Source organism: Pipistrellus kuhlii, unplaced genomic scaffold (genome assembly GCF_014108245.1).
Source record: "Pipistrellus kuhlii isolate mPipKuh1 unplaced genomic scaffold, mPipKuh1.p scaffold_m20_p_4, whole genome shotgun sequence".
NCBI lineage: Eukaryota > Metazoa > Chordata > Mammalia > Chiroptera > Vespertilionidae > Pipistrellus > Pipistrellus kuhlii.
This window is the reverse complement of record NW_023425540.1, coordinates 71,970,968-71,983,536: the sequence shown is the minus strand read 5'-3', so window position 1 is coordinate 71,983,536 and position 12,569 is coordinate 71,970,968. Positions and strand designations below refer to the sequence as shown.

The 12,569-nt window shown below is 42.2% G+C and overlaps 1 protein-coding gene across 15 annotated transcripts in view; it reads right to left on the bottom strand.

Annotated features, from left to right (window-relative positions):
* CUX1 (cut like homeobox 1) overlaps positions 1-12,569 on the bottom strand; it is a 349,872-nt gene that overhangs the window by 117,106 nt on the left and 220,197 nt on the right. For all 15 annotated transcript variants that reach the window (XM_036408962.2, XM_036408954.2, XM_036408960.2 and 12 more), the window contains 2 exons: positions 11,392-11,468; positions 10,020-10,086 (listed from right to left, as the gene is read on the bottom strand). In XM_036408962.2, coding sequence (XP_036264855.1) covers positions 10,020-10,086; positions 11,392-11,468 — 144 coding nt within the window. The remainder of the gene's footprint in view (positions 1-10,019; positions 10,087-11,391; positions 11,469-12,569) is intronic.

The window sequence follows — 12,569 nt, the reverse complement described above, 5'->3', positions numbered from 1 at the left end:
GTCCCTTAGCTTAGACTGAAAGTACATGTATGCTTTCTGTTCATTATCAGAATCAGACAGATTTCTGGATGTTGATTCTTTTACTTTGGTATACTTTTAAATACATAAGGGAAACAATTATTTTGAAGAGCAGGTATTATAATACTAAAAAAATCTCAAATTTGTTATATAGAAATACATGTTCTTTAATGCACTAACAAATCTAATGAAACTCTAAGAACTGTACTGACATTTTGAAGTAGCAATAAGTATACATAGTAATTGAGTATTTGCAACAATTATAATAATGTGATGAGAAAATATCTCTGCTTTCCACTTGCAACGGAATCATAGGTCTGTTCTTATTCTAATTTGTTGACTTAATTTACAACAGATGAAAATGCTACATTAGCCAAAACCGGTTTGGCTCAGTGGTAGAGCATCGGTCTGAGGACTGAAAGGTCCCGGGTTCAATTCCGGTCAAGGGCATGTACCTTGGTTGCGGGCACATCCCCGGTAGGGGGTGTGCAAGAGGCAGCTGGTCGATGTTTGTCTCTCATCGACGTTTCTAGCTCTCTATCACTCTCCCTTCCTCTCTGTAAAAAATCAACAAAATATATATTAAAAAAAAGAAAAGAAAAAGAAAATGCTACATCAGATTTTAGTGAAAATAAAGACATGTTTTCCAGGTTCAAATTCACGACCACCCTTAAATTCTGTCCATGGAATGGGGGAGCTGGAGCTCTCTCACATGCACGCAATGGCTTGTGCAGGTAAGTGCAGGTGTAGGAACGGGGCAGGAAAGGGCTGTTGAAAAAAGGTTGTTAACTATGAAGTGTGTTTTAGGGGACAGGGAGCTTGGGAAAGGCCCATAATTCCATGGCAGTAATTAGGTCTGGTATAAAATGAGGATAACAAGACTGCATCATGAAAGTGCTCTGTGTGCTATGCCATAATTTTTCAATGGAAGAAAGAATCATGGAAATACTTTGTTTTAAGGAGGACAGATTTTCAGAGAATCAGGTTTATATTTTAGAAAGATACTTTTAGAATGGATCGGTCCAGGGAGAAATAGGCACCTGGGAGATCTGGTGGAAAGATACTAAAGCATTCAGGCTAAGAGATTAAAAAAAAAAAAAAAGCCAAATTATGGTAGTGGCAGTGGAGAACAGAGAAGTGAGGGATGCAGAATGTCTCAAGGAGGTAGAATTAATATGGATTAGACAGGAGGGGTAATAAGACTCAGAAAAGACCCTCCGTCGGAGGGAAAAATTGAAGGAAAGGGTCTGTAGGAAGGAGATTATGAAAAATAATGAGTTCACTTGGGTTTCAGATGTCTATGGTAGAACTGTCTAGTTAGTCAAAGATACAGAGCTTTCTCTACTGAGGCACTAAACTTTTCCTTATTGCTTTGTAAGGGCTCTTTATATACAATGCAGATATGTTTATCAGTCCATCATCCATCCATCCATCCATCCATCTATCCAGGAATCACTGGAAAGCTGTGAATTTCCCTTTGTGATTTCTACTTTAGCATCTTAGAAAAAAAATTTCTACCCGCACATTATGTAAGTGTCCATCTAAAATTTCTCTTAGTATTTTTATGATTTTGTTTTTTACATTTAAATATTTAAAACATCTAGACTTTATTTTGCATGAGGCAGTTAATTATTATAGCACCATTTATAGAAGACCATAGTTCTCTAACTTATTTAAATTCAAGCAATTTTTATATAACTTATTTAAACTAAAGCAATTTTTATATACATCTTTTACTCAACTTTTCCTCCTTAAAAAAATACAGGAAAAAAAAAAAACCAGAGGTAAAAATACAGAGGAAAAAAAACCCAATCAACTATATGTCTATACACAGAATTAACTACTTAACAAAAATGGGTCCATTTACCATTATCAGTGACAAATTCTATTAGATAGAATTCTAACTACATTTGGGCATTCCATGGAAAATGAAGGGTATCCATTAATCTTTACTTTCTGTAGTTCCTAAAAATTGTATAGCATTTTAAAGGGAGAAAGATCACAGAAATGCATTAATGTGAAAATAGTCAAGCAAAAAGATAAATGAAAAGGTAAAAATATATGCCATCCAATAAAATTTTTAGAACATGTTCTGTTTTTGTGCTCCAGGCTATTTTGATAACATTCCAAACAGCACTTAATTTAAATTTTTTCTCCCAACTCCTTGAGGGAAATTAGACAGCATACAGGCAGTCATTTGGGGGTTAACTCTCACTGATGTTGAGTCTCAATATGAATGCCTGGAGTCTTTGCTCTGCTCATCAGAGCATTAAATCTGAAAACTCAGGAGAGCAATGCAGCCAGGCTGCAAGAGTGATGCTATAAAGTTCTGCATTAAAAATTCATATTGCAGGCTTGCCTCAGAACTTGGCTCTGGCTGGAAGGAGAGCTGGAGGGGAAATGTGAGACACCCCACTGTCTTTCTGGCAATTGGAGACATTCCTCAACAAACAGCACCTCAGGAAGAGAATGAAAGGGCAAACAAGCCGTGAAGGAAATCAATGAGTTCAATTAGCTAGCTCTCTCTTGCTTTCCTACAGCAAACTTTTCATTCTTAAGGCTGGCTCAAAAAGTTTTTTTAATGATATCTCAGAACAAGAGCCCTAGCCATCCTTGCTGGTGCCCAGATGTTTGGCATCTCTCTTAATTTGTTTTACACCAGTCCAGAGAGCCCCAAATTCTCTCAGCCAGATGGAGCCAGATCTCTCCTGAACTCTACAAGTCACCCTGATGTGGGGCTGGAGGGGACCACACACTGAACAACCTGTCTCATTTTAGAAAATGGGTCCTGCACACGCATGGTATTTAGATTTCAGAAGACAGTTACTCTGTGGTTATTAACCCCCAGTGCTGAGCCATTTGTTAAAGCATTAACAACTCCACAATGGTGTATATGCTGAAATTTTTGCACCCAAGTGTCAACTATTGTAGTTAGGATTTGTATACTCAGAGTCCCTGGGAAGATGATGCGGCACTCTTTAATAGCTGCAGTGCAGACGGACCGATTATCACAGATTCAACATGGAAAACGATGGGATTCTTTAGAGTTGAAACAGACCTTACACTGGGCCAAGTAAGACGCAACGTGCTTTGCAGACAACAGCAGCAATGGAGGCCCCACAAATAGAGGGTGTGTGTGCAGATCCTGTGCCAGGCACTCGACATCAGAAGAGTTTGATGATGTCACAAGAGAAGTCCCTAAAGATGCCATAGCCACTGGCAAAATATAAACACATATACAAGAGAAAGAGCAAGTGTGAAGCTTTCTAGTTTAAAACCTGTAAGGCAAGGACAGCAGGGTAACAGTACATCAGCCCAAACAAGAAAACCCACGGGCAACCCTCTTAACGTACACCTACTGGATGGCACATGGTGCAGCATGTGCTGTTTCTGAAGAACCGTTCGTGACACAAAAGAAATATTTACATGCCAATAAAAAACAGAAATGAAACTTGCCTATCAATTTGATGCCACTTGTGAAAAAACAAAAAACAAAAATCACCGTATAGAAAAAAAACAAAGGAAATATGCCAAAAGGTTAACATCAGTTATATCTGTGTTGTGAAATGAGTGATGATCTGCTTCTTTAAATATTTTAGAATTTTCTAAGTTTTATATACTAAACATGACATTTTAAATTAAAAATAATAAAGGTCATATAAAAGTCTTCATTGGTTTGGGCTATTCCATGGCAAGGACAGTTTCTCACTTCTTGTCAGTCTTCCTGCCTCCCTGCAAAAGGGCCTGACTGGTCGGTGTGTGCCCTTTGCCACGTCGGAAGCAAAGGAGAAGAGGCGCTGCGTCACAATACCTGCGGGGCCGCAGCCCCCAGCACCAGCCAGGTCCCTCGGTGAGTCAGAAACACATGGCTTTGGAAGGAATCTCAGTGGGGGCAGAAGGTGGTGTGAACATTCCAGGCTGGCCCCCAGCCCAGTCCTTACTTCTCAAGGCACTGTAAAGGGTCAGATGGCCAGACAGCTCCTGCTCTCTTCTTAGAAGACAACAGCTTCCTGGTTTGCCTTCTAGAGAGCGAGCACACAGCCTCACTGGGCCTTCACCTCAGTGGTACCTCTGCTCCACCTATCTTCACAGCAAAGGCTCGTGCTGACTTATTAAGTCAACAAAAATAGATGACGCGATGCTCATGTGCAAATGTACACAGAGAATAAGACAGGATCCTTCTGAGGAAGTTCAGCTGGCATTTGTCAACACGATGCAGTCTGCAGGAACACTCCCATTCTCACAGACCCCACAGTGTGGGAAGCAAGAAGGCATTCATTTTAATGCCTATTTTACAGATCACTTCTTGTGCGATGATCTTTTACAAATGGATGTTTTCTTCCAACAGCCCCTTTATCTCCTTTAGCTTCAAACTGAGTTCCCCAAGATTTACCTTTTAAAGTGAATCAGAAAAAGCTTGAGGATCTTTAAAAAAAGCAAAATTTTTATAGAACCATGCCAAACTCAGGTGACAGCCCATGAAAAATGCTTTTCTCTACAATACCCTTTTCAAGAATTCTAGATGAATGATTGTTTATGCCCACACATACAGGACAGCTACATATGCATGTATGCAGAGGCTGTGTCCATGTGCACATCACACCTGTAACTAGCCTGCCCCCTTTACTCTGCAGGTCTAGCACCATTTCAACGTGGACCTTTAGCAGGATTAGCTGAAGGGAGGAGCAAAGATTTCCAAATCTCATGGCTGCCATTAATTTCTAGACCTGTGTGGAGTTCAAAGAACAGGTGAAGAATCCGTGGCAGTCAGAGGAATTTCTATTTGGATTTGAAAATATAAAGCCATCTTTTCTTTCTGCCCAACCCCTTGGACTAGAGAAAACTCCAGATCAGAGCTGCATTGCGTAGAGAAAACAAAACAGCTGCCGTCAGCGCAAAAGTCAAGGAAAGCCCGTTAGGGCTCACCGAGGCTCCGGGCTTTAGGTGTGGAGCACGATACTTGTACAGGGGAAAAATCCCAGGAATTTTATAAAATGCACAGTCTTTTGGAGATAAGATATAGATAAAAGTCATCAAGTTTCCCCCTCTGATCTGTTTCAGTTCTTTGTAAGGTTTAAGGGATAGTAGGTTCTTTATTAGTCTATGCCCTGGAAACCATAAAAGTAGCTGCTTCACTATTTTTAGGGAAATTAATCTAGCCAGGATAATTACAGCAACCCGTACTGGAAATTGATGACTAATCAAAAGGACAGGAAATAGAAAATTTTATCTTCTTAAAGGTACAGCAGATAGACTCCACGTCAGGACAGTGAAGTTGGTCTTTACAAGTTCAATCAGGGGAGCCAAATTGGCCCGGAGGATTATCAACATCGTGTGCGAGCCTCAGGCTTTGTCACCTGGGCTCTACGCCTGAGTCTTGCATGTGGAGCTGTAAAACGATAAATGAGAGAGAAATCAGTCTGCTACGGCAGATCCAATGGGGCTTGTGGGAAAGGGACAGAGAATGAAACCCTTCAGGGAGCCTGTCACACTGGCAACACTGCTCCGTCCGGAGGCAGCACCACAGGGGCCGTCACAGGCCGCCCTGCAGTGTGCCAACAACGCTGCGCTTCAAGCCCAAAGGACTAGATCTGGGCCTGACTGCATGTCCGGGGGCTGTTCCCCTGTCCATGCAGCGAGCACAATGACTGTTGAAAAGAGTAAATACGATACCCTGTAAGAAACCACCGTGAAAAGTCCAGAGTGATCTGTATGCAGGGAAGGCACCTACCCCATCTTCATTCCATGACACACTGGTGGCATCTCCCTCCTGGGAGTCCTGTTTTGAGCTGTCGTTTTTGTCACCTTTTTAAATCGCATTCAGGTCCTCCGGGCCCCACGGATGGGCATGGAATCCCCCACCTCCACAATGCAGGCACAGGCTCCCGAAACAATTTCAGGAAAACTGTAAGCCACGCGCAAGTGGGAAACTTTTCTGCTTTCTCAGAGCATATTGTATATTATGATAAAATACTGGTTATATACTTGAAATAAAGAAAACACTATAAAATTAACCAAAGTGAAGTTCCTCATAAATGTCTCTTTTGTAATATAGTGTGTAAGTACATGCATATACAATGTAGCTCTTTTTATAAAGCATATAGGCAAGGAATACAACATAAGAAACATAAATTTTACTGGCAGGAAAGGTCTGGGAGGTGCAAATTCTTCTAAGACTAACATTAGCTGTAAAAAAAAAAAAAATTGTAGCTTTTCAGTGCAATTCAATATTTTCTTTCATCAGAGGCTCAGAGCGGCAGCCCACAAGTTAAGAGGAATGTAATAAGCTGACTGTGTGTGTTACAATTGAAGCTCCTTTTGCAACCAGGATCCTGGGAGATGGAGCAAAGAGGTGGCCATGGATTTGAGCTAAAATGGGAATTCCTGCACTTCTGCTCAGAACGCTAGTGTCCTGGCTGGGAGAGCCGCATTCCTTCTGCAGTTGCAGCAGCAACCTAAGGCTAAGCACCAGTGAGCAGCTGCGGAAGACAGGCGCAGAGACGCGGGCCTGCGTGATGGTGCCGGGCCTCCCTCCACCTCTGAGTCCACCCGGAACCGTTCCACACCACTCTGCCTTGCTGGAACCTCCAAGCTGAAGTCATTAGGTACCAATTCTCTATTTTCCAAGAGAAGTGGGAAGATCTGTACACAGGGTGACCACCTGAGAAGCTGGTACTTTTTAAACTAAAAATAAAGGGGGAGGGGAGCAGAGAAATAATTCATTTATTTAACCCAGAAATGGTTATAATCTAAAACCCTGCAAACCCATTACACAACAACTGTTCTGGCAAACGCCGCTATGTTCCAACAAATATTAAACTGTGCTTGCCATTTGTCTAAGGAATCTTGCATTAATAAACATGAAGAAGAACACTTTTACCTCCCACTCTCAATGACAGGACCAAACAAAGACCAGCTGTATTCATCAATGGGTCCTTGTTCTGCACATAAAGGCTAATTACATTTTGCTTCAAGCCTACACATGGAAAACTTTACTGCTGTGATGGCCGTCACAGTCAGCCCGCGCTGGCCCAGCTGACGCAGGGTGATGACTGTACGCAATAAACAGGGGTCTTGGAATAGCCCTGGTGCCTTTGACCTGCAGGCTTTTTTACAAAATAGGGGTAAGGGACGGTCACACCAGTGACATCTTCCAGCGACACAGAGGCAGAGGCAACCCATGCTCTTTAAATCTCATGGGCAAGAGGATGCCAGCAAGGTCAGTGTTCTCCAAGGTCTGCTAATTTCAGAAAAGCTCCCCAAGCCCTCCGGCAAGATTGCTAGGAATAGCTTCTACTGCTGATGGCGCTAGAGGCCGCACACAAATCTCATAATTCGTCACAACCACCCCATGCCTTGCCTACTATTATACCCATTGCACAGGTGAGAAAAGAGAGATGTAGAGGTCAGTGAGCTTGTCCAGGGTCACACAGGGACAGTGAGTAGTGGCCCTGTGTGAACCACTCCCAGACCATGTTCTCCAAAGCCACATTCCCCTATGCTTCCCCCACCCGCTTCCTACATTTTCTGTCAACAAACACATAAGAACCCTTCCTTTCCAAGAGATACAATGAATTGTTCTGAAATGTTTTAAGACCATTTGTGAAAGATTTGCCCCTGGAGGGCTTATATTCACATGTATTAACGAAAAGCTGTCTAATCTAATATAATATACATAGGCTGGGGCTGAAGCAGATGGTGGAGTGACAAACCTCTCCCAGAAAATAGAAGAGGAGAGGAATGCGGAGGGGGAAGCTTCACGTGGTATCTCCAAGACTGAAGCAATTGCCTCCGAAGTTAAAAGAAAGTAGCAATTATTATCTCAGTCCATTCTCTACATTTTTTGTGGATTACTTACTCTGGGAACCATTTACAGTAAGTGCTTGGCCCCAGGCTGCCTTTTGTTAGTAGCTGTCCATCTCTGATTTGGGAGATGCGGGGTCCCTGTGTGAGCCCAAGTCCAGCGCTCAGCACCCATCATGCCCACACTGACTGCAGAGAAGCCATTTGGGACTTCGGGACGGTCCTCCCAAGAGCAACCTTGCTGGTCGTTTTCACAAACTGCCTCCTTTGGCCCCCAGGAGCTCCTCATCCTGACTCGTCTTCCAACCTCAGATCACATGTCACTCCCTCCAGGAAGGCTTCCTTGACAATTCTTTCCTTTCGCTCTAGCTGGACCTGTGCTGAGGACACTTGCCATTCTCATTTCCAGTTCCCTCTCCCCGATCTCTCAGGGGCTGCCCTCTGGCTTCTAAGTTTGCCACGAGGATTCCTGGCAGGGAAAGAGAGGTGGGTACGACCACGGAGTGTTGGTATCACCCCAGATTTCTCAACCCTCCCAGAGGCCACCAGTTGCTCTCAAGGTGGTCCCTTCAAACCTGGGCATGGCGGATTCCAGCCAGTGCTCACTACGGATGATGCATTCTGTGTCCCGCCCCCTTCCTGGCACATGCCACAGTGAACAGTCCAGTTGTTAAACTCTGATTACCCTAGTTGGAGTGTGCTGCCTGTCTTCTGCAGAGACCATGACTGGCACAGGTGCCCATCATAATTAATGTTCTTTCTATCACAGCAGTGACCACACTGGATCGAAATGGCTTTTCTCTCTCTTGAGCCATTTATCCCAGGCTTTCCAGAGCCCAGCACTGGTCTAGGCACAGAGGAGGCCTCCAGGAATGTCTGCTGGACTAATGAGTGGACCTGCTACTTTTGAGTCACGCATATTGTGTTTCTGTCCCCCCAGCATTTACCTGGCCTGTAGTGAGGCCAGAAGAGGATGGGCACAGGGGCTACAACATCCCTTCTCTGATTCTGTCTCCCAGTCACTTCCCAACCACCTTGTTCCCTGCCCAGGGAAGATGAAAACCTTAGAGCAGAGGGAAATTTAAGTCCTTACTGGATGACTGTTCTCTGTTTCTTCCTCAGTCCCTAAAACAAACCAATCGGACGGACACAAATTTTCCATGCAGCCTTTTGGAAGCCCAATAAGGAAAAAAAGAGATTATTCTAAACCAGAGACAGTATTCCTGCATGCCTTCTACCGGGAATTGAGCCTCAACCACCCGCATGTGCCCTGACTGGGACTCAAACCGGCAGCCTTTCAGTGCATGGATGACTAACTGAGCCACACCAGCCAAGTCTGGAAGTTGAACTTTTCTAACGCTCTCAAAGCAATGTTTTTCAAAATGGTTTATGACCAAGATCCACAGGAATGAATAACTGTGTTTTATTTAGCAAGAGTCCCCCTGCCCCCTGCCACCTTCCCCAGCCCACTAGGGCCTGTGTGAGTGAGCACAGCAGAACTTCCTTCCTGGAACAGGCCGCCTGGGAGACACAGCCAGAGGCTCCCACAGTAGGAAAAGGTGGTTTCAACTCTAGCCTGACACTGCCTGTCTGGACTTCAAGTACAGGAGGCCATGGCTAGGAACAATCTGTGACTTCTTACCTTTCTTGATTTATGTCTATCTTATTTCTTCTTTTCTGGGGTTTTGCATGGAGTGTGGGCTACCAAGAAGTGATCCTATGGCAGACACTGATTTCCTTCTCACAGAGCCTTGTGTGATGTACATGCCCAAATATACACATTCACTATGTATGTGTCTGCAAAGGGATACCCAGTGTTGTAAGGTGTGACTTGAACAAATAAACCTGTGTGGGAATGAAGGATTCTGGCAAAGGTAAAAGGTGATGTGTTTTGTCCCAAAATTTCTGAGAAAAAGGCACAGTGTTAACCAGGCTTCACAAAAATCAAGGAAAAAAGTTCCAGGTGGTAGGATTGTTCTGCGAGCACCAGAGCTTGGGTATTAAACTGACACAAGCAACTCATGGGAATAACACTGCATTCCTTACAGCAGTTCCAGAGGCCAAGCACCTACTACACCCTGAACCACTCTGCAAAGCCAACAGACAGAAGGGAGGAGAGGGGAAAGCCTTCATGGATTGGCAAAGTCAGGTGAGACCTGACCAAACGAGCAGATGGAGGAAGCCAGGCAGAGACTTACTTGGCAGTAATTTCTTCATCGTATTTGGTTTTCAGGTCAAATAATTCTGTTCGAGTTTTTTCCAGGGCTGAAAGGAAGAGACGTAAAACCAAAACATAAGACACTAATTGTTTAAGTTTAAAAAGGAACAGTATACAAGTAACAGATTCTCATTTCAAAAGAGTAAAAAATTACAAAAGTATTTAGAATGGAATAGAAAATCGCCTTTTACTTCCGTCTCATCTCATCCCATCACCTCCTAAGAGATCAGATTTCCTCCTTTGAAATATATTTTGTTGTTTAAAAGTATTTCCACTTATCATTGTATATCAAGCACGTCAAACTCACGGACCGTGGGCCACACGCCTCATTTATTTAGCCCGTGTTGGACATGCTTGTTGTACATGTATCTATCTATTTTTCATCCCCCATAAATAGAATGATACAAGTACTTCCTGAGACTTGCCTTAATCTAAACAATTAGCTTGGGTAGCATGCCTAGAAATGAGGGGTTGGGGTAAGGGGCTTTGACGTTCCAAACTGCAGATCAATGCCCCAGCTGGCCTCCCAACAGGCAAATTACATTTCCACTAATACTCTGAGTACGACTATTTTCCTATAGCTCACCACCACCGAAGACTATCAATTAAAAATCTGTTTGACAGTCTGCTAGGCAAAATAATCATTCACTGATTTAATTAGCATATCCCAGACTATTAAAAATTATTAACATGTTTTCATGTGTATCGGCTATGTGTATTTATTCTGCAAATTGCCTGTTCACATTCTTACCCCACTGTTCTACTGAATGTTTATCTACTTTTATGATTTGTAGGTAGTCTTTATATATTTTGAGTTTTATTCATTGTCTGCTAAGTTTATTGTGATTATTTCCCCATTTAAATTAAACATATAGTGCTGTTTCCCACAGAATAAAAAAAAAAAGTAATGAAAGATTTATCATAACCTCTTTTGCTATCTTTTACATTTTAAAGGTCTGTTATTTCTGTTCTCCTTTACTTCACTGGGGTAGAAATAAGTTTTTCTTTTCCTAATATTGTTCCAAATGAAATGTCAGTCCTTGACAGGTTGGTGATTTAGATGAGTATGTTGGAAAAAGAGCAGCGAGAAAGAATGGCTTGCGGAAAGGATGAAAATGTAATTCAGATCCTCCCACCTCGACATTAACAACTCAGAGTGGGTGACTAATAGAAGTCAAGGTGGAGAAGCTGGGGCTCCACGTGGCATTCTAGAGCGTGGGCTCCCTTCCTCCTCCAGGCTCCCCACGGCAGGGCCACAGACAGCAGAGGGGCCGGGAGAGACCGGAGACCCACCAGACTCCCCCATGTCAGTCTTCCCTGCATCAACTTGACAAGCATGAAGAATAGCACACCTGTTTGCAGAGTCTGAACTTTATGTTCCGCTTCTTCCAGCTTCGAGGTGGTGGACATCTGTGTCTCTTGCAGCTTTCTGAAAAGGAAGAGAAGAAAGCCAAATTGGTCATCTTTTTACTAACATAAACACCTGGCGGGTTTTGGGGCGAAGATGATCAGCTATTTTCACCGTAACACATACAGCCAATGACAGGCACATGATCAGGTATCACTTGTCATGCCATGAGCAGTGAGGAGCTCATTTACTGATGATTTTCTACTACCCAACTTTATACCCACATGTTACATAAAATGAAGTGTGCGCATTTTGTGGGACTTGATGGGTGGTAACTAATGTAGGTTATCCTAAATGTAATTGGTTCTGAAATGCCAGATATTAAAAAAAATCATCATCATGCACTCATTGTTTTCTGAAGTTAGCCCAAGAAGAATGATACATCTACATTTTGCTGACACAATGAAGGAATTTGTTGGAATAAAGGATGTACTAAATAGATGTGACAGCTGTTCCATTTTTGTTATAATGGAATGCGAATGCAACTGCAATACCTAATGGGAAATACTGAATGTTTTAAACTACATTCCACATATTTACATTTCCCATGATCTCCAAACGAATTCCCTGGTCAATAAATAACATTCCTTCCTCCTAATCTGCAGAAAATTCTCCAAAAATAAGTTTATTATTTTTATATCATATGAATATAACACATGCTCTCATAATAATAAATCTGGGAATACAGAAAAGTAGAAATGACAGTTTTAAAAAAGCACCCAAATTTCCATCACCTATGGAAATAGATTGCTCATATTTTCACATACTTCAATTATAAAACTAACATATGCCCTAAGTTAAAAACAAACAAAAAAAACAAAACATGAATATTAAGAGCATGGAAGATAAAATGCCCTTTCCCTTCCTCAGTTCTATTTCTTCCTCATATAGAGTTCTTTCACAGTCTTCTAAAATTTTTCTGTTTACAGAAATATAATATACAATATACTCTAAAGTAATATATACTGATGTAATTTACTATAGTATAATGTAAACTCATATGCAATATACTGCAGTGTAATATATACTCATATGTAATATACCATAGTGTAATATACTGTTATATACTGTAGTGTGATATACACTCATATCTAATATTTTGAAATATAAACTCGTATGTAA